Source organism: Telmatherina bonti (assembly GCF_933228915.1).
Source record: "Telmatherina bonti genome assembly, chromosome: 16".
Lineage (NCBI taxonomy): Eukaryota > Metazoa > Chordata > Actinopteri > Atheriniformes > Telmatherinidae > Telmatherina > Telmatherina bonti.
This window is the reverse complement of record NC_136614.1, coordinates 5,357,233-5,379,017: the sequence shown is the minus strand read 5'-3', so window position 1 is coordinate 5,379,017 and position 21,785 is coordinate 5,357,233. Positions and strand designations below refer to the sequence as shown.

The 21,785-nt window shown below is 48.4% G+C and overlaps 1 protein-coding gene across 2 annotated transcripts in view; it reads left to right on the top strand.

Annotated features, from left to right (window-relative positions):
• Positions 1-21,785, top strand: part of col12a1b (collagen, type XII, alpha 1b) — a 438,574-nt gene that overhangs the window by 152,938 nt on the left and 263,851 nt on the right. For both annotated transcript variants that reach the window (XM_079255552.1, XM_079255551.1), the window contains exons 16-18: positions 57-181; positions 2,398-2,547; positions 2,622-2,741. In XM_079255552.1, coding sequence (XP_079111678.1) covers positions 57-181; positions 2,398-2,547; positions 2,622-2,741 — 395 coding nt within the window. The remainder of the gene's footprint in view (positions 1-56; positions 182-2,397; positions 2,548-2,621; positions 2,742-21,785) is intronic.

The window sequence follows — 21,785 nt, the reverse complement described above, 5'->3', positions numbered from 1 at the left end:
TTCATAAATCTGGAATTAGACGTGTTAGCCTGACCCACGGTGTTTTACCTCCTCAGGGTGGGAACTCGGTACTCTGTGGCCGTCATGGGGATGTTTGACGGGGGCATTAGCTTGCCTCTGGCGGGAGAGGAGAAGACCACCTTCATGGACGATCCTGAGCCGCCTCCTCTGGATCCTTCTGGTAAAACCTGACGAGTCTCCGTCAGCCCAGTCTGGTTCAGCTGGGATCAGGGTGAAACCAGATTAGAGGAGTACAAACCTCTCAGGATGGAAAATAGAGCAAATGGTTGTGTTCTGTCTCTTCATTTTGTCCTTCCCAGCCACCGTACGGCGTGATGACCAGCGTTTATTCCTCCGTCAGCTCTACATGTGCCGGCCAAATGTCTTGTTCGACGTTCATGTTGAGACAAATGAGTGCAAAAAGACTTTTAATGATGCAAGTTAGTTTCCATGGCAATGTGAGATGAATCCCACGAGGAAACCTTGAGAAACCCATCTGGAAAGGTTCTGCAGCAGGAACAGTTCTCTTTCATCACAACCATCGTTGCCACAAAAGCAACAAATACAGATGACACCGACATGTACAGACATGTTGTCATGGTAACCACGTATTTTAGTCATAGTAGTAGTAATGTTGGTATTATGACAAAATAATAATCATAAAGAATACGATGACGGTGATGAAGACAATAAATGAAGAGGACGACAAGGACCAAGATGATGATGAAGATGAAGATGACGGCAAGGACCAAGAAGATGATGAAGATGAAGATGACGGCAAGGACCAAGAAGATGATGAAGATGAAGATGACGGCAAGGACCAAGAAGATGATGAAGATGACGATGAAGATGACGGCAAGGACCAAGAAGATGATGAAGATGACGGCAAGGACCAAGAAGATGATGAAGATGACGGCAAGGACCAAGAAGATGATGAAGATGACGGCAAGGACCAAGAAGATGATGAAGATGACGATGAAGATGACGGCAAGGACCAAGAAGATGATGAAGATGACGGCAAGGACCAAGAAGATGATGAAGATGACGGCAAGGACCAAGAAGATGATGAAGATGACGGCAAGGACCAAGAAGATGATGAAGATGACGACAAGGACCAAGAAGATGATGAAGATGACGGCAAGGACCAAGAAGATGATGAAGATGACGACAAGGACCAAGAAGATGATGAAGATGACGACAAGGACCAAGAAGATGATGAAGATGACGACAAGGACCAAGAAGATGATCACACTGATGAAGACAATGACGAAGATGACGAGTTCAACAAAGATGAAAACCAAGTACAAGTTGACAAAGATGATGAGAAAAAAGACGACAGGGATAAGGAGGAGGATGTTGATGATGAAGCTGACAATGATGACAGTGGTGATGAAGACGATGCACCTGGAGAGGAGGATGCAGGAATCATGGTAGACCTGCAGCCACGCTGTGAGGCTTCGCGTTGCCGTGGAGAACCTGGAATTACCAATTTAATCCCTCATAACACATCTCATCTCTGATGGCTCTTCTGCTACTAACCATCTTCGGGGTGGAAGACGCCGTCGGTTGGAAGACTCCGTCGGGGTGGAAGACGCCGTCGGTTGGAAGACGCCGTCGGTTGGAAGACGCCATCGGTTGGAAGACGCCATCGGTTGGAAGACGCTGTCGGGGTGGAAGAAGCCGTCGGTTGGAAGACGCCATCAGGGTGGAAGACGCGTCCCCGTCAGGGTTTGTGGCGGCAGCAGCTTCTGGCCTGGATGCTAAAACAACAACAGAGACTTTGCAGCTTTCTGCAGGATTCGGGTGATTTATACGTCTCTGTGAGGCAGCGCTGCTCCTGCTCGCCCATCTGCAGCCCATTTGGTGCCACGTGAAGCTGTGATGAACGGATGCTGGCAGGAAACCTGAGCCGTGGTTTAACCCAAGCAGACTGCCACGGAGCAGATCCTCAGCGCCGCACGTCTGCTCCTGCTTCCTGATTTCAAGTCAAATCAGCGTTTTCTAACCTGATTGCTCACACAGGGAACACAGGAAGCGTCAACGGGCAGATCTGCTGCGTTCCTGCAGGCTGCTGAAGCAGGAATGTGCAGCAGCTTCAGGGAAGGAGGTGTTGCATCTGCTGCTGCTGGAGGAGGAGGAGGAGGAGGAGGAAGGGGTGTTCTGAAAGACAAGCCGAAGGACCCGCAGTCCTGCAGGAGATAAGGAGGCTGAAGATGTTGTAAATGTGATGATTTGTATGAAACTGTAAAACTCCTCTGTATGGAAATGTTGCTGCTCTTCTTCCATGGTTTCTATTTTTCACTCTTTTCTCACACGAGGTTCAGTGAACTCTGAACAGACTTCTGGTGGGGGGGGGGTGCCTCTGGACGTCCCCCTAACATCCCAGTCTCTCTGCAGACACCCAGTGCAAGACCACCGCGATGGCCGACATCGTGCTGCTGGTCGACGGCTCCTGGAGCATCGGCCGCTTGAACTTTAAAACCATCCGCAACTTCATCGCTCGCATGGTCAGCACGTTTGACATCGGCGTGGACAGAGTGCAGATCGGTACTGAAAGTTAGGATTCATCCAGCTGATGGGACGTGAGAGCCGCTGTCTCACTGCTGCCTGTATTTCTGCAGGTCTGACTCAGTACAGCGGAGACCCGCGGATCGAGTGGCACCTCAACGCTCATTCAACCAAAGAGGCCCTCATGGAAGCTGTTGCCAAACTGCCTTATAAAGGAGGAAACACCAAGACAGGTGAGTCTGCTGTTAACTCATGGTGGCAGTAGATACTCAGACTCTTAAAGATCTGATCACTGAGATCCAGCAGAACCTGGACTGACTGGTTAGAGACAGGTCTGTAGCTGGTTAGAGACAGGTCTGTAGCTGGTTAGAGACAGGTCTGTAGCTGGTTAGAGACTGGTCTGTAACTGGTTAGAGACAGGTCTGTAGCTGGTCAGAGACAGGTCTGTAGCTGATTAGAGACAGGTCTGTAACTGGTTAGAGACTGGTCTGTAGCTGGTTAGAGACAGGTCTGTAGCTGGTCAGAGACAGGTCTGTAGCTGATTAGAGACAGGTCTGTAACTGGTTAGAGACTGGTCTGTAACTGGTCAGAGACAGGTCTGTAACTGGTTAGAGACAGGTCTGTAACTGGTTAGAGACTGGTCTGTAGCTGGTTAGAGACAGGTCTGTAGCTGGTTAGAGACAGGTCTGTAACTGGTTAGAGACAGGTCTGTAGCTGGTTAGAGACAGGTCTGTAGCTGGTTAGAGACAGGTCTGTAGCTGGTTAGAGACACGTCTGTAGCTGGTTAGAGACAGGTCTGTAGCTGGTTAGAGACAGGTCTGTAGCTGGTTAGAGACACGTCTGTAGCTGGTTAGAGACAGGTCTGTAGCTGGTCAGAGACAGGTCTGTAGCTGGTTAGAGACAGGTCTGTAGCTGGTTAGAGACATGTCTGTAGCTGGTTAGAGACAGGTCTGTAGCTGGTTAGAGACAGGTCTGTAGCTGGTTAGAGACAGGTCTGTAGCTGGTTAGAGACACGTCTGTAACTGGTTAGAGACATGTCTGTAGCTGGTTAGAGACAGGTCTGTAGCGGGTTAGAGACAGGTCTGTAGCTGGTCAGAGACATGTCTGTAGCTGGTTAGAGACAGGTCTGTAACTGGTTAGAGACATGTCTGTAGCTGGTCAGAGACAGGTCTGTAGCTGGTTAGAGACAGGTCTGTAACTGGTTAGAGACAGGTTTGTAGCTGGTTAGAGACTGGTCTGTAGCTGGTTAGAGACAGGTCTGTAACTGGTTAGAGACAGGTTTGTAGCGGGTTAGAGACAGGTCTGTAACTGGTTAGAGACATGTCTGTAGCTGGTTAGAGACAGGTTTGTAGCGGGTTAGAGACAGGTCTGTAGCTGGTTAGAGACAGGTTTGTAGCGGGTTAGAGACAGGTCTGTAGCTGGTTAGAGACAGGTTTGTAGCGGGTGAGAGACAGGTCTGTAGTTGGTTAGAGACAGGTTTGTAGCGGGTGAGAGACAGGTCTGTAGCTGGTTAGAGACAGGTTTGTAGCGGGTGAGAGACAGGTCTGTAGCTGGTCAGAGACAGGTCTGTAGTTGTTTAGAGACAGGTCTTTAGCGGGTTAGAGACAGGTTTGTAGCGGGTTAGAGACAGGTCTGTAGCTGGTTAGATACAGGTTTGTAGCGGGTTAGAGACAGGTCTGTAGCGGGTTAGAGACAGGTTTGTAGCGGGTTAGAGACAGGTTTGTAGCGGGTTAGAGACAGGTCTGTACCTGGTTAGAGACAGGTCTGTAGTTGTTTAGAGACAGGTCTTTAGCGGGTTAGAGACAGGTTTGTAGCGGGTTAGAGACAGGTCTGTAGCTGGTTAGAGACAGGTCTGTAGCTGGTTAGAGACAGGTTTGTAGCTGGTTAGAGACAGGTCTGTAACTGGTTAGAGACTGGTCTGTAGTTGTTTAGAGACAGGTCTTTAGCGGGTTAGAGACAGGTTTGTAGCGGGTTAGAGACAGGTCTGTAGCTGGTTAGAGACAGGTTTGTAGCGGGTTCGAGACAGGTCTATAGCTGGTTAGAGACTGGTCTGTAACTGGTTAGAGACTGGTCTGTAACTGGTTAGAGACTGGTCTGTAGTTGGTCAGAGACAGGTCTGTAGCTGGTTAGAGACTGGTCTGTAACTGGTTAGAGACAGGTCTGTAGCTGGTTAGAGACAGGTCTGAAGCTGGTTAGAGACAGGTCTGTAACTGGTTAGAGACAGGTCTGTAGTTGTTTAGAGACAGGTCTGTAGCTGGTTAGACACAGGTCTGTAGCTGGTTAGACACAGGTCTGTAGCTGGTTAGAGACAGGTCTGTAGCTGGTTAGAGACTGGTCTGTAGCTGGTCAGAGACAGGTTTGTAGCGGGTTAGAGACAGGTCTGTAACTGGTTAGAGACAGGTCTGTAGCTGGTTAGAGACAGGTCTGTAGTTGTTTAGAGACAGGTCTGTAGCTGGTTAGACACAGGTCTGTAGCTGGTTAGACACAGGTCTGTAGCTGGTTAGAGACATGTCTGTAACTGGTCAGAGACAGGTCTGTAGCTGGTTAGAGACTGGTCTGTAGCTGGTCAGAGACAGGTTTGTAGCGGGTTAGAGACAGGTCTGTAACTGGTTAGAGACAGGTCTGTAGCTGGTTAGAGACAGGTCTGTAACTGGTTAGAGACAGGTCTGTAGTTGTTTAGAGACAGGTCTGTAGCTGGTTAGACACAGGTCTGTAGCTGGTTAGAGACAGGTCTGTAACTGGTTAGAGACAGGTCTGTAGTTGTTTAGAGACAGGTCTGTAGCTGGTTAGACACAGGTCTGTAGCTGGTTAGACACAGGTCTGTAGCTGGTTAGAGACATGTCTGTAGCTGGTTAGAGACAGGTCTGTAGCTGGTCAGAGACAGGTTTGTAGCGGGTTAGAGACAGGTCTGTAGCTGGTTAGAGACAGGTCTGTAGCTGGTTAGAGACAGGTCTGTAACTGGTCAGAGACTGGTCTGTAGCTGGTTAGAGACAGGTCTGTAACTGGTTAGAGACAGGTCTGTTGCTGGTCAGAGACTGGTCTTTAGCTGGTTAGAGACAGGTCTGTAGCTGGTCAGAGACAGGTCTGTAACTGGTTAGAGACAGGTCTGTAGCTGGTTAGAGACAGGTCTGTAGCTGGTTAGAGACAGGTCTGTAACTGGTTAGAGACAGGTCTGTAGCTGGTTAGAGACAGGTCTGTAGCTGGTTAGAGACAGGTCTGTAACTGGTTAGAGACAGGTCTGTTGCTGGTCAGAGACTGGTCTGTAGCTGGTTAGAGACAGGTCTGTAACTGGTTAGAGACAGGTCTGTTGCTGGTCAGAGACTGGTCTGTAGCTGGTTAGAGACAGGTCTGTAACTGGTTAGAGAAATGTCTTTAACTGGTTAGAGAAATGTCTTTAACTGGTTAGAGACAGGTCCGTAGCTAGTTAGAGACAGGTCTGTAACTGGTTAGAGACAGGTCTGTAGCTGGTCATGTACTCATGCTGGCAGTAGATACTCAGACTCTTAAAGATCTGATCACTGAGATCCAGCAGAACCTGGACTGACTGGTTAGGGACAGGTCTGTAGCTGGTTAGAGACATGTCTGTAGCTGGTCAGAGACAGGTCTGTAGCTGGTTAGAGACAGGTCTGTAGCTGGTTAGAGACTGGTCTGTAGCTGGTTAGAGACAGGTCTGTAACTGGTTAGAGACAGGTCTGTAGCTGGTTAGAGACATGTCTGTAGCTGGTTAGAGACATGTCTGTAACTGGTTAGAGACAGGTCTGTAACTGGTTAGAGACAGGTCTGTAGCTGGTTAGAGACAGGTCTGTAGCTGGTTAGAGACTGGTCTGTAGTTGTTTAGAGACAGGTCTGTAGCTGGTTAGAGACAGGTCTGTAGCTGGTTAGAGACTGGTCTGTAGCTGGTTAGAGACAGGTCTGTAACTGGTTAGAGACAGGTCTGTAACTGGTTAGAGACAGGTCTGTAGCTGGTTAGAGACATGTCTGTAGCTGGTTAGAGACATGTCTGTAACTGGTTAGAGACAGGTCTGTAACTGGTTAGAGACAGGTCTGTAGCTGGTTAGAGACTGGTCTGTAGCTGGTTAGAGACAGGTATGTAACTGGTTAGAGACAGGTCTATAGCTGGTTAGAGACTGGTCTGTAGCTGGTTAGAGACAGGTCTGTAGCTGGTCAGAGACATGTCTGTAGGTAGGTAGATGCAGGTCTGTAGCCGGTTAGAGACATTTCTGTAGGTAGTTAGATGCACGTCTGTAGCTGGTTAGAGACAGGTCTGAAGGTAGGTAGATGCAGGTCTGTAGCTGGTTAGAGACTGGTCTGTAACTTGTTAGAGACAGGTCTGTAGCTGGTTAGAGACTGGTCTGTAACTTGTTAGAGATAGGTCTGTAGCTGGTTAGAGACTGGTCTGTACCTGGTCAGAGACAGGTCTGTAGCTGGTTAGAGACAGGTCTGTACCTGGTCAGAGACAGGTCTCTAACTGGTTAGAGACAGGTATGTCGCGGGTTTGAGACAGGTCTACAGCTGGTTAGAGACAGGTCTGTACCTGGTTAGAGACAGGTCTACAGCTGGTTAGACACTGGTCTGTAGCTGGTCAGAGACAGGTCTGTAGCTGGTTAGAGACAGGTCTGTAACTGGTTAGAGACAGGTCTGTAACTGGTTAGAGACTGGTCTGTAGCTGGTTAGAGACAGGTCTGTAACTGGTTAGAGACAGGTCTGTAACTGGTTACAGACAGGTCTGTAGCGGGTTAGAGACTGGTCTGTAATTGGTTAGAGACAGGTCTGTAACTTGTTAGAGACAGGTCTGTAGCTGGTTAGAGACTGGTCTGTAACTGGTTAGACACAGGTCTGTAGCTGGTTAGAGACTGGTCTGTAGCTGGTTAGAGACAGGTCTGTAACTGGTTAGAGACTGGTCTGTAGCTGGTTAGAGACTGGTCTGTAACTGGTTAGAGACAGGTCTGTAACTGGTTAGAGACAGGTATGTAGCTGGTTAGAGACAGGTCTGTAGCTGGTTAGAGACAGGTCTGTAACTCGTTAGAGACAGGTCTGTAGCTGCTTAGAGACAGGTCTGTAGCGGGTTAGAGACTGGTCTGTAGCTGGTTAGAGACAGGTCTGTAACTGGTTAGAGACAGGTCTGTAACTGGTTAGAGACCGGTATTTAGCGGGTTAGAGACTGGTCTGTAACTGGTTAGAGACAGGTCTCTAACTGGTTAGAGACTGGTCTGTAGCTGGTTAGAGACAGGTCTCTAACTGGTTAGAGACTGGTCTGTAGCTGGTTAGAGACTGGTCTGTAACTGGTTAGAGACTGGTCTGTAACTGGTTAGAGACAGGTCTGTAGCTGGTTAGAGACTGGTCTGTAGTTGTTTAGAGACAGGTCTGTAGCTGGTTAGAGACAGGTCTGTAGCTGGTTAGAGACAGGTCTGTAACTGGTTAGAGACAGGTCTGTAACTGGTTAGAGACAGGTCTGTAGCTGGTTAGAGACATGTCTGTAGCTGGTTAGAGACATGTCTGTAACTGGTTAGAGACAGGTCTGTAACTGGTTAGAGACAGGTCTGTAGCTGGTTAGAGACTGGTCTGTAGCTGGTTAGAGACAGGTCTGTAACTGGTTAGAGACAGGTCTATAGCTGGTTAGAGACTGGTCTGTAGCTGGTTAGAGACAGGTCTGTAGCTGGTCAGAGACATGTCTGTACCTGGTCAGAGACAGGTCTCTAACTGGTTAGAGACAGGTATGTCGCGGGTTTGAGACAGGTCTACAGCTGGTTAGAGACAGGTCTGTACCTGGTTAGAGACAGGTCTTTAGCTGGTCAGAGACTGGTCTGTAACTGGTTAGAGACAGGTCTGTAGCTGGTTAGAGACTGGTCTGTAGCTGGTTAGAGACAGGTCTGTAACTGGTTACAGACAGGTCTGTAGCGGGTTAGAGACTGGTCTGTAATTGGTTAGAGACAGGTCTGTAACTGGTTAGAGACAGGTCTGTAGCTGGTTAGAGACTGGTCTGTAGTTGGTCAGAGACAGGTCTGTAGCTGGTTAGAGACTGGTCTGTAACTGGTTAGAGACAGGTCTTTAGCGGGTTAGAGACAGGTTTGTAGCGGGTTAGAGACAGGTCTGTAGCTGGTTAGAGACAGGTTTGTAGCGGGTTAGAGACAGGTCTGTAGTTGTTTAGAGACAGGTCTTTAGCGGGTTAGAGACAGGTTTGTAGCTGGTTAGAGACAGGTCTGTAGCTGGTTAGAGACAGGTCTGTAACTGGTTAGAGACTGGTCTGTAGTTGTTTAGAGACAGGTCTTTAGCGGGTTAGAGACAGGTTTGTAGCGGGTTAGAGACTGGTCTATAGCTGGTTAGAGACTGGTCTGTAACTGGTTAGAGACTGGTCTGTAACTGGTTAGAGACTGGTCTGTAGTTGGTCAGAGACAGGTCTGTAGCTGGTTAGAGACTGGTCTGTAACTGGTTAGAGACTGGTCTGTAGCTGGTCAGAGACAGGTTTGTAGCGGGTTAGAGACAGGTCTGTAACTGGTTAGAGACAGGTCTGTAGCTGGTTAGAGACAGGTCTATAGCTGGTTAGAGACAGGTCTGTAACTGGTTAGAGACAGGTCTGTAGTTGTTTACAGACAGGTCTGTAGCTGGTTAGACACAGGTCTGTAGCTGGTTAGAGACAGGTCTGTAACTGGTTAGAGACAGGTCTGTAGTTGTTTAGAGACAGGTCTGTAGCTGGTTAGACACAGGTCTGTAGCTGGTTAGACACAGGTCTGTAGCTGGTTAGAGACATGTCTGTAACTGGTTAGAGACAGGTCTGTAGCTGGTTAGAGACTGGTCTGTAGCTGGTCAGAGACAGGTTTGTAGCGGGTTAGAGACAGGTCTGTAGCTGGTTAGAGACTGGTCTGTAGCTGGTTAGAGACAGGTCTGTAACTGGTCAGAGACTGGTCTGTAGCTGGTTAGAGACAGGTCTGTAAATGGTTAGAGACAGGTCTGTTGCTGGTCAGAGACTGGTCTTTAGCTGGTTAGAGACAGGTCTGTAGCTGGTTAGAGACAGGTTTGTAGCGGGTTAGAGACAGGTCTGTAACTGGTTAGAGACAGGTCTGTAGCTGGTTAGAGACAGGTTTGTAGCGGGTGAGAGACAGGTCTGTAGCTGGTCAGAGACAGGTCTGTAGTTGTTTAGAGACAGGTCTTTAGCGGGTTAGAGACAGGTTTGTAGCGGGTTAGAGACAGGTCTGTAGCTGGTTAGAGACAGGTTTGTAGCGGGTTAGAGACAGGTCTGTAGTTGTTTAGAGACAGGTCTTTAGCGGGTTAGAGACAGGTTTGTAGCGGGTTAGAGACAGGTCTGTAGCTGGTTAGAGACTGGTCTGTAGCTGGTTAGAGACAGGTCTGTAGCTGGTTAGAGACAGGTCTGTAACTGGTTAGAGACTGGTCTGTAGTTGTTTAGAGACAGGTCTTTAGCGGGTTAGAGACAGGTTTGTAGCGGGTTAGAGACTGGTCTATAGCTGGTTAGAGACTGGTCTGTAACTGGTTAGAGACTGGTCTGTAACTGGTTAGAGACTGGTCTGTAGTTGGTCAGAGACAGGTCTGTAGCTGGTTAGAGACTGGTCTGTAACTGGTTAGAGACTGGTCTGTAGCTGGTCAGAGACAGGTTTGTAGCGGGTTAGAGACAGGTCTGTAACTGGTTAGAGACAGGTCTGTAGCTGGTTAGAGACAGGTCTATAGCTGGTTAGAGACAGGTCTGTAACTGGTTAGAGACAGGTCTGTAGTTGTTTAGAGACAGGTCTGTAGCTGGTTAGACACAGGTCTGTAGCTGGTTAGACACAGGTCTGTAGCTGGTTAGAGACATGTCTGTAACTGGTTAGAGACAGGTCTGTAGCTGGTTAGAGACTGGTCTGTAGCTGGTCAGAGACAGGTTTGTAGCGGGTTAGAGACAGGTCTGTAGCTGGTTAGAGACTGGTCTGTAGCTGGTTAGAGACAGGTCTGTAACTGGTCAGAGACTGGTCTGTAGCTGGTTAGAGACAGGTCTGTAACTGGTTAGAGACAGGTCTGTTGCTGGTCAGAGACTGGTCTTTAGCTGGTTAGAGACAGGTCTGTAGCTGGTTAGAGACAGGTCTGTAGCTGGTCAGAGACAGGTCCACAGCTGGTTAGAGACTGGTCTGTGCCTGGTCAGAGACAGGTCTGTAGCTGGTTAGAGACAGGTCTGTAACTGGTTAGAGACTGGTCTGTAGCTGGTTAGAGACAGGTCTGTAGCTGGTTAGAGACAGGTCTGTAACTGGTTAGAGACAGGTCTGTTGCTGGTCAGAGACTGGTCTGTAGCTGGTTAGAGACAGGTCTGTAACTGGTTAGAGACTGGTCTGTAGCTGGTCAGAGACAGGTTTGTAGCGGGTTAGAGACAGGTCTGTAGCTGGTTAGAGACTGGTCTGTAGTTGTTTAGAGACAGGTCTGTAGCTGGTTAGAGACAGGTCTGTAGCTGGTTAGAGACTGGTCTGTAGCTGGTTAGAGACAGGTCTGTAACTGGTTAGAGACAGGTCTGTAACTGGTTAGAGACTGGTCTGTAGCTGGTTAGAGACAGGTCTGTAACTGGTTAGAGACAGGTCTGTAACTGGTTAGAGACAGGTCTGTAGCTGGTTAGAGACATGTCTGTAGCTGGTTAGAGACAGGTCTGTAACTGGTTAGAGACTGGTCTATAGCTGGTTAGAGACTGGTCTGTAGCTGGTTAGAGACAGGTCTGTAGCTGGTCAGAGACATGTCTGTAGGTAGTTAGATGTAGGTCTGTTGCTGGTTAGAGACAGGTTTGTAGGTAGTTAGATGCACGTCTGTAGCTGGTTAGAGACATGTCTGTATGTAGGTAGATGTAGGTCTGTTGCTGGTTAGAGACATTTCTGTAGGTAGTTAGATGTAGGTCTGTTGCTGGTTAGAGACAGGTTTGTAGGTAGTTAGATGCACGTCTGTAGCTGGTTAGAGACATGTCTGTATGTAGGTAGATGTAGGTCTGTTGCTGGTTAGAGACAGGTTTGTAGTTAGTTAGATGCAGATCTGTAGCTGGTTAGACACAGGTCTGAAGGTAGGTAGATGCAGGTCTGTAGCTGGTTAGAGACTGGTCTGTAACTTGTTAGAGACAGGTCTGTAGCTGGTTAGAGACTGGTCTGTAGCTGGTTAGAGACAGGTCTGTAGCTGGTTAGAGACAGGTCTGTAACTGGTTAGAGACTGGTCTGTAGCTGGTTAGAGACAGGTCTGTAGTTGTTTAGAGACAGGTCTGTAGCTGGTTAGAGACAGGTCTGTAACTGGTTAGAGACTGGTCTGTAGCTGGTTAGAGACAGGTCTGTAGCTGGTTAGAGACAGGTCTGTAGCTGGTTAGAGACAGGTCTGTAACTGGTTAGAGACATGTCTGTAGCTGGTCAGAGACTGGTCTGTAGCTGGTTAGAGACAGGTCTGTAACTGGTTAGAGACATGTCTGTAGCTGGTCAGAGACAGGTCTGTAGCTGGTTAGAGACAGGTCTGTAACTGGTTAGAGACAGGTCTGTAACTGGTTAGAGACAGGTCTGTAGCTGGTTAGAGACAGGTCTGTAGCTGGTTAGAGACATGTCTGTAGCTGGTCAGAGACAGGTCTGTAGCTGGTTAGAGACAGGTCTGTAACTGGTTAGAGACAGGTCTGTAACTGGTTAGAGACAGGTTTGTAGCTGGTTAGAGACTGGTCTGTAGCTGGTTAGAGACAGGTCTGTAACTGGTTAGAGACAGGTCTGTAACTGGTTAGAGACAGGTTTGTAACTGGTTAGAGACAGGTCTGTAACTGGTTAGAGACAGGTTTGTAGCTGGTTAGAGACTGGTCTGTAACTGGTTAGAGACAGGTTTGTAGCGGGTTAGAGACAGGTCTGTAACTGGTTAGAGACATGTCTGTAGCTGGTTAGAGACAGGTTTGTAGCGGGTTAGAGACAGGTCTGTAGCTGGTTAGAGACAGGTTTGTAGCGGGTGAGGGACAGGTCTGTAGCTGGTCAGAGACAGGTCTGTAGTTGTTTAGAGACAGGTCTTTAGCGGGTTAGAGACAGGTTTGTAGCGGGTTAGAGACAGGTCTGTAGCTGGTTAGATACAGGTTTGTAGCGGGTTAGAGACAGGTCTGTAGCGGGTTAGAGACAGGTTTGTAGCGGGTTAGAGACAGGTCTGTACCTGGTTAGAGACAGGTCTGTGGATGTTTAGAGACAGGTCTTTAGCGGGTTAGAGACAGGTTTGTAGCGGGTTAGAGACAGGTCTGTAGCTGGTTAGAGACAGGTCTGTAGCTGGTTAGAGACAGGTCTGTAACTGGTTAGAGACAGGTCTGTAGCTGGTTAGAGACAGGTCTGTAGCGGGTGAGGGACAGGTCTGTAGCTGGTCAGAGACAGGTCTGTAGTTGTTTAGAGACAGGTCTTTAGCGGGTTAGAGACAGGTTTGTAGCGGGTTAGAGACAGGTCTGTAGCTGGTTAGATACAGGCTTGTAGCGGGTTAGAGACAGGTCTGTAGCGGGTTAGAGACAGGTTTGTAGCGGGTTAGAGACAGGTTTGTAGCGGGTTAGAGACAGGTCTGTACCTGGTTAGAGACAGGTCTGTGGATGTTTAGAGACAGGTCTTTAGCGGGTTAGAGACAGGTTTGTAGCGGGTTAGAGACAGGTCTGTAGCTGGTTAGAGACAGGTTTGTAGCGGGTTCGAGACAGGTCTATAGCTGGTTAGAGACTGGTCTGTAACTGGTTAGAGACTGGTCTGTAACTGGTTAGAGACTGGTCTGTAGTTGGTCAGAGACAGGTCTGTAGCTGGTTAGAGACTGGTCTGTAACTGGTTTGAGACAGGTTTGTAGCGGGTTCGAGACAGGTCTATAGCTGGTTAGAGACTGGTCTGTAACTGGTTAGAGACTGGTCTGTAACTGGTTAGAGACTGGTCTGTAGTTGGTCAGAGACAGGTCTGTAGCTGGTTAGAGACTGGTCTGTAACTGGTTAGAGACAGGTCTGTAGTTGGTCAGAGACAGGTCTGTAGCTGGTTAGAGACTGGTCTGTAACTGGTTAGAGACTGGTCTGTAGCTGGTCAGAGACAGGTTTGTAGCGGGTTAGAGACAGGTCTGTAACTGGTTAGAGACAGGTCTGTAGCTGGTTAGAGACTGGTCTGTAGCTGGTCAGAGACAGGTTTGTAGCGGGTTAGAGACAGGTCTGTAGCTGGTTAGAGACTGGTCTGTAGCTGGTTAGAGACAGGTCTGTAACTGGTCAGAGACTGGTCTGTAGCTGGTTAGAGACAGGTCTGTAACTGGTTAGAGACAGGTCTGTTGCTGGTCAGAGACTGGTCTTTAGCTGGTTAGAGACAGGTCTGTAGCTGGTTAGAGACTGGTCTGTAACTGGTTAGAAACAGGTTTGTAGCGGGTTCGAGACAGGTCTATAGCTGGTTAGAGACTGGTCTGTAACTGGTTAGCGACTGGTCTGTAACTGGTTAGAGACTGGTCTGTAGTTGGTCAGAGACAGGTCTGTAGCTGGTTAGAGACTGGTCTGTAACTGGTTAGAGACAGGTCTGTAGTTGGTCAGAGACAGGTCTGTAGCTGGTTAGAGACTGGTCTGTAACTGGTTAGAGACTGGTCTGTAGCTGGTCAGAGACAGGTTTGTAGCGGGTTAGAGACAGGTCTGTAACTGGTTAGAGACAGGTCTGTAGCTGGTTAGAGACTGGTCTGTAGCTGGTCAGAGACAGGTTTGTAGCGGGTTAGAGACAGGTCTGTAGCTGGTTAGAGACTGGTCTGTAGCTGGTTAGAGACAGGTCTGTAACTGGTCAGAGACTGGTCTGTAGCTGGTTAGAGACAGGTCTGTAACTGGTTAGAGACAGGTCTGTTGCTGGTCAGAGACTGGTCTTTAGCTGGTTAGAGACAGGTCTGTAGCTGGTTAGAGACAGGTTTGTAGCGGGTTAGAGACAGGTCTGTAACTGGTTAGAGACAGGTCTGTAGCTGGTTAGAGACAGGTTTGTAGCGGGTGAGAGACAGGTCTGTAGCTGGTCAGAGACAGGTCTGTAGTTGTTTAGAGACAGGTCTTTAGCGGGTTAGAGACAGGTTTGTAGCGGGTTAGAGACAGGTCTGTAGCTGGTTAGAGACTGGTCTGTAGCTGGTTAGAGACAGGTCTGTAGCTGGTTAGAGACAGGTCTGTAACTGGTTAGAGACTGGTCTGTAGTTGTTTAGAGACAGGTCTTTAGCGGGTTAGAGACAGGTTTGTAGCGGGTTAGAGACTGGTCTATAGCTGGTTAGAGACTGGTCTGTAACTGGTTAGAGACTGGTCTGTAACTGGTTAGAGACTGGTCTGTAGTTGGTCAGAGACAGGTCTGTAGCTGGTTAGAGACTGGTCTGTAACTGGTTAGAGACTGGTCTGTAGCTGGTCAGAGACAGGTTTGTAGCGGGTTAGAGACAGGTCTGTAACTGGTTAGAGACAGGTCTGTAGCTGGTTAGAGACAGGTCTATAGCTGGTTAGAGACAGGTCTGTAACTGGTTAGAGACAGGTCTGTAGTTGTTTACAGACAGGTCTGTAGCTGGTTAGACACAGGTCTGTAGCTGGTTAGAGACAGGTCTGTAACTGGTTAGAGACAGGTCTGTAGTTGTTTAGAGACAGGTCTGTAGCTGGTTAGACACAGGTCTGTAGCTGGTTAGACACAGGTCTGTAGCTGGTTAGAGACATGTCTGTAACTGGTTAGAGACAGGTCTGTAGCTGGTTAGAGACTGGTCTGTAGCTGGTCAGAGACAGGTTTGTAGCGGGTTAGAGACAGGTCTGTAGCTGGTTAGAGACTGGTCTGTAGCTGGTTAGAGACAGGTCTGTAACTGGTCAGAGACTGGTCTGTAGCTGGTTAGAGACAGGTCTGTAACTGGTTAGAGACAGGTCTGTTGCTGGTCAGAGACTGGTCTTTAGCTGGTTAGAGACTGGTCTGTAGCTGGTTAGAGACAGGTCTGTAGCTGGTCAGAGACAGGTCCACAGCTGGTTAGAGACTGGTCTGTGCCTGGTCAGAGACAGGTCTGTAGCTGGTTAGAGACAGGTCTGTAACTGGTTAGAGACTGGTCTGTAGCTGGTTAGAGACAGGTCTGTAGCTGGTTAGAGACAGGTCTGTAACTGGTTAGAGACAGGTCTGTTGCTGGTCAGAGACTGGTCTGTAGCTGGTCAGAGACAGGTCTGTAACTGGTTAGAGACTGGTCTGTAGCTGGTCAGAGACAGGTTTGTAGCGGGTTAGAGACAGGTCTGTAGCTGGTTAGAGACTGGTCTGTAGTTGTTTAGAGACAGGTCTGTAGCTGGTTAGAGACAGGTCTGTAGCTGGTTAGAGACTGGTCTGTAGCTGGTTAGAGACAGGTCTGTAACTGGTTAGAGACAGGTCTGTAACTGGTTAGAGACTGGTCTGTAGCTGGTTAGAGACAGGTCTGTAACTGGTTAGAGACAGGTCTGTAACTGGTTAGAGACAGGTCTGTAACTGGTTAGAGACAGGTCTGTAGCTGGTTAGAGACATGTCTGTAGCTGGTTAGAGACAGGTCTGTAACTGGTTAGAGACTGGTCTATAGCTGGTTAGAGACTGGTCTGTAGCTGGTTAGAGACAGGTCTGTAGCTGGTCAGAGACATGTCTGTAGGTAGGTAGATGCAGGTCTGTAGCCGGTTAGAGACATTTCTGTAGGTAGTTAGATGTAGGTCTGTTGCTGGTTAGAGACAGGTTTGTAGGTAGTTAGATGCACGTCTGTAGCTGGTTAGAGACATGTCTGTAGGTAGGTAGATGTAGGTCTGTTGCTGGTTAGAGACAGGTTTGTAGTTAGTTAGATGCAGATCTGTAGCTGGTTAGACACAGGTCTGAAGGTAGGTAGATGCAGGTCTGTAGCTGGTTAGAGACTGGTCTGTAGCTGGTTAGAGACAGGTCTGTAACTGGTTAGAGACAGGTCTGTTGCTGGTCAGAGACTGGTCTTTAGCTGGTTAGAGACAGGTCTGTAGCTGGTCAGAGACAGGTCTGTAACTGGTTAGAGACAGGTCTGTAGCTGGTTAGAGACAGGTCTGTAGCTGGTTAGAGACAGGTCTGTAGCTGGTTAGAGACAGGTCTGTAGCTGGTTAGAGACTGGTCTGTAACTGGTTAGAGACAGGTCTGTTGCTGGTCAGAGACTGGTCTGTAGCTGGTTAGAGACAGGTCTGTAACTGGTTAGAGACAGGTCTGTTGCTGGTCAGAGACTGGTCTGTAGCTGGTTAGAGACAGGTCTGTAACTGGTTAGAGAAATGTCTTTAACTGGTTAGAGAAATGTCTTTAACTGGTTAGAGACAGGTCCGTAGCTAGTTAGAGACAGGTCTGTAACTGGTTAGAGACAGGTCTGTAGCTGGTCATGTACTCATGCTGGCAGTAGATACTCAGACTCTTAAATATCTGATCACTGAGATCCAGCAGAACCTGGACTGACTGGTTAGGGACAGGTCTGTAGCTGGTTAGAGACATGTCTGTAGCTGGTCAGAGACAGGTCTGTAGCTGGTTAGAGACAGGTCTGTAGCTGGTTAGAGACTGGTCTGTAGCTGGTTAGAGACAGGTCTGTAACTGGTTAGAGACAGGTCTGTAGCTGGTTAGAGACATGTCTGTAGCTGGTTAGAGACATGTCTGTAACTGGTTAGAGACAGGTCTGTAACTGGTTAGAGACAGGTCTGTAGCTGGTTAGAGACAGGTCTGTAGCTGGTTAGAGACTGGTCTGTAGTTGTTTAGAGACAGGTCTGTAGCTGGTTAGAGACAGGTCTGTAGCTGGTTAGAGACTGGTCTGTAGCTGGTTAGAGACAGGTCTGTAACTGGTTAGAGACAGGTCTGTAACTGGTTAGAGACAGGTCTGTAGCTGGTTAGAGACATGTCTGTAGCTGGTTAGAGACATGTCTGTAACTGGTTAGAGACAGGTCTGTAACTGGTTAGAGACAGGTCTGTAGCTGGTTAGAGACTGGTCTGTAGCTGGTTAGAGACAGGTCTGTAACTGGTTAGAGACAGGTCTATAGCTGGTTAGAGACTGGTCTGTAGCTGGTTAGAGACAGGTCTGTAGCTGGTCAGAGACATGTCTGTAGGTAGGTAGATGCAGGTCTGTAGCCGGTTAGAGACATTTCTGTAGGTAGTTAGATGCACGTCTGTAGCTGGTTAGAGACAGGTCTGAAGGTAGGTAGATGCAGGTCTGTAGCTGGTTAGAGACTGGTCTGTAACTTGTTAGAGACAGGTCTGTAGCTGGTTAGAGACTGGTCTGTAACTTGTTAGAGACAGGTCTGTAGCTGGTTAGAGACTGGTCTGTACCTGGTTAGAGACAGGTCTGTACCTGGTCAGAGACAGGTCTCTAACTGGTTAGAGACAGGTATGTCGCGGGTTTGAGACAGGTCTACAGCTGGTTAGAGACAGGTCTGTACCTGGTTAGAGACAGGTCTACAGCTGGTTAGAGACAGGTCTACAGCTGGTTAGACACTGGTCTGTAGCTGGTCAGAGACAGGTCTGTAGCTGGTTAGAGACTGGTCTGTAACTTGTTAGAGACAGGTCTGTTCCTGGTTAGAGACAGGTCTACAGCTGGTTAGAGAAAGGTCTACAGCTGGTTAGACACTGGTCTGTAGCTGGTCAGAGACAGGTCTGTAGCTGGTTAGAGACTGGTCTGTAACTTGTTAGAGACTGGTCTGTAGCTGGTTAGAGACAGGTCTGTAACTGGTTAGAGACAGGTCTGTAACTGGTTAGAGACTGGTCTGTAGCTGGTTAGAGACAGGTCTGTAACTGGTTAGAGACAGGTCTGTAACTGGTTACAGACAGGTCTGTAGCGGGTTAGAGACTGGTCTGTAACTGGTTAGAGACTGGTCTGTAGCTGGTTAGAGACAGGTCTGTAACTGGTTAGAGACAGGTCTGTAACTGGTTACAGACAGGTCTGTAGCGGGTTAGAGACTGGTCTGTAATTGGTTAGAGACAGGTCTGTAACTGGTTAGAGACAGGTCTGTAGCTGGTTAGAGACTGGTCTGTAACTGGTTAGAGACAGGTCTGTAGCTGGTTAGAGACTGGTCTGTAGCTGGTTATAGACAGGTCTGTAACTGGTTAGAGACTGGTCTGTAGCTGGTTAGACACAGGTCTCTAACTGGTTAGAGACTGGTCTGTAGCTGGTTAGAGACTGGTCTGTAACTGGTTAGAGACTGGTCTGTAACTGGTTAGAGACAGGTCTGTAGCTGGTTAGAGACAGGTCTGTAACTCGTTAGAGACAGGTCTGTAACTGGTTAGAGACGGGTCTGTAGCGGGTTAGAGACTGGTCTGTAACTGGTTAGAGACAGGTCTGTAACTGGTTAGAGACAGGTCTGTAGCGGGTTAGAGACAGGTCTGTAACTGGTTAGAGACAGGTCTGTAACTGGTTAGAGACAGGTCTGTAATTGGTTAGAGACAGGTCTGTAGCGGGTTAGAGACTGGTCTGTAACTGGTTAGAGACGGGTCTGTAACTGGTTAGAGACTGGTCTGTACCTGGTTAGAGACAGGTCTGTAGCTGGTTAGAGACAGGTCTGTAGCTGGTTAGAGACAGGTCTTTAACTGGTTAGAGACAGGTCTGTAACTGGTTAGAGACTGGTCTGTAGCTGGTCAGAGACATGTCTGTAGCTGGTTAGAGACAGGTCTGTACCTGGTCAGAGACAGGTCTTTAACTGGTTAGAGACAGATCTACAGCTGGTTAGAGACAGGTATGTCGCGGGTTTGAGACAGGTCTACAGCTGGTTAGAGACTGGTCTGTACCTGGTTAGAGACAGGTCTTTAGCTGGTCAGAGACAGGTCTGTAACTGGTTAGAGACAGGTCTGTAGCTGGTTAGAGACTGGTCTGTAGCTGGTTAGAGACAGGTCTGTAACTGGTTACAGACAGGTCTGTAGCGGGTTAGAGACTGGTCTGTAATTGGTTAGAGACAGGTCTGTAACTGGTTAGAGACAGGTCTGTAGCTGGTTAGAGACTGGTCTGTAACTGGTTAGAGACTGGTCTGTAACTGGTTAGAGACAGGTCTGTAGCTGGTTAGAGACAGGTCTGTAGCTGGTTAGAGACTGGTCTGTAGCTGGTTAGAGACAGGTCTGTAACTGGTTAGAGACAGGTCTGTAACTGGTTAGAGACAGGTCTGTAGCTGGTTAGAGACTGGTCTGTAGCTGGTTAGAGACAGGTCTGTAACTGGTTAGAGACAGGTCTGTAACTGGTTAGAGACAGGTCTGTAGCTGGTTAGAGACTGGTCTGTAGCGGGTTAGAGACTGGTCTGTAACTGGTTAGAGACAGGTCTGTAACTGGTTAGAGACAGGTCTGTAGCTGGTTAGAGACAGGTCTGTAACTGGTTAGAGACTGGTCTGTAGCTGGTTAGAGACAGGTCTGTAACTGGTTAGAGACCGGTCTTTAGCAGATTAGAGACTGGTCTGTAACTGGTTAGAGACAGGTCTGTAACTGGTTAGAGACAGGTCTGTAGCTGGTTAGAGACAGGTCTGTAGCGGGTTAGAGACAGGTCTCTAACTGGTTAGAGACTGGTCTGTAGCTGGTTAGAGACAGGTCTCTAACTGGTTAGAGACTGGTCTGTAGCTGGTTAGAGACAGGTCTCTAACTGGTTAGAGACTGGTCTGTAGCTGGTTAGAGACTGGTCTGTAACTGGTTAGAGACTGGTCTGTAGCTGGTTAGAGACAGGTTTGTAGTTAGTTAGATGCAGATCTGTAGCTGGTTAGACACAGGTCTGATGGTAGGTAGATGCAGGTCTGTAGCTGGTTAGAGACTGGTCTGTAACTTGTTAGAGACAGGTCTGTAGCTGGTTAGAGACTGGTCTGTACCTGGTCAGAGACAGGTCTGTAGCTGGTTAGAGACAGGTCTGTCCCTGGTCAGAGACAGGTCTCTAACTGGTTAGAGACAGGTATGTCGCGGGTTTGAGACAGGTCTACAGCTGGTTAGAGACAGGTCTGTACCTGGTTAGAGACAGGTCTACAGCTGGTTAGAGACAGGTCTACAGCTGGTTAGACACTGGTCTGTAGCTGGTCAGAGACAGGTCTGTAGCTGGTTAGAGACTGGTCTGTAACTTGTTAGAGACAGGTCTGTAACTGGTTAGAGACTGGTCTGTAACTGGTTAGAGACAGGTCTGTAACTGGTTACAGACAGGTCTGTAATTGGTTAGAGACAGGTCTGTAACTGGTTAGAGACAGGTCTGTAGCTGGTTAGAGACTGGTCTGTAACTGGTTAGAGACAGGTCTGTAGCTGGTTAGAGACTGGTCTGTAGCTGGTTAGAGACAGGTCTGTAACTGGTTAGAGACTGGTCTGTAGCTGGTTAGAGACTGGTCTGTAACTGGTTAGAGACAGGTCTGTAACTGGTTAGAGACAGGTATGTAGCTGGTTAGAGACAGGTCTGTAGCTGGTTAGAGACAGGTCTGTAACTGGTTAGAGACAGGTCTGTAGCTGCTTAGAGACAGGTCTGTAGCGGGTTAGAGACTGGTCTGTAGCTGGTTAGAGACAGGTCTGTAACTGGTTAGAGACAGGTCTGTAACTGGTTAGAGACCGGTCTTTAGCGGGTTAGAGACTGGTCTGTAACTGGTTAGAGACAGGTCTCTAACTGGTTAGAGACTGGTCTGTAGCTGGTTAGAGACAGGGCTCTAACTGGTTAGAGACTGGTCTGTAGCTGGTTAGAGACTGGTCTGTAACTGGTTAGAGACTGGTCTGTAACTGGTTAGAGACAGGTCTGTAGCTGGTTAGAGACAGGTCTGTAACTCGTTAGAGACAGGTCTGTAACTGGTTAGAGACGGGTCTGTAGCGGGTTAGAGACTGGTCTGTAACTGGTTAGAGACAGGTCTGTAACTGGTTAGAGACAGGTCTGTAGCGGGTTAGAGACAGGTCTGTAACTGGTTAGAGACAGGTCTGTAACTGGTTAGAGACAGGTCTGTAATTGGTTAGAGACAGGTCTGTAGCGGGTTAGAGACTGGTCTGTAACTGGTTAGAGACGGGTCTGTTACTGGTTAGAGACTGGTCTGTACCTGGTTACAGACAGGTCTGTAGCGGGTTAGAGACTGGTCTGTAATTGGTTAGAGACAGGTCTGTAACTGGTTAGAGACAGGTCTGTAGCTGGTTAGAGACTGGTCTGTAACTGGTTAGAGACTGGTCTGTAACTGGTTAGAGACAGGTCTGTAGCTGGTTAGAGACTGGTCTGTAGCTGGTTAGATACAGGTCTGTAACTGGTTAGAGACTGGTCTGTAGCGGGTTAGAGACTGGTCTGTAACTGGTTAGAGACAGGTCTGTAACTGGTTAGAGACAGGTCTGTAGCTGGTTAGAGACAGGTTTGTAGCGGGTTAGAGACAGGTTTGTAGCGGGTTAGAGACAGGTCTGTACCTGGTTAGAGA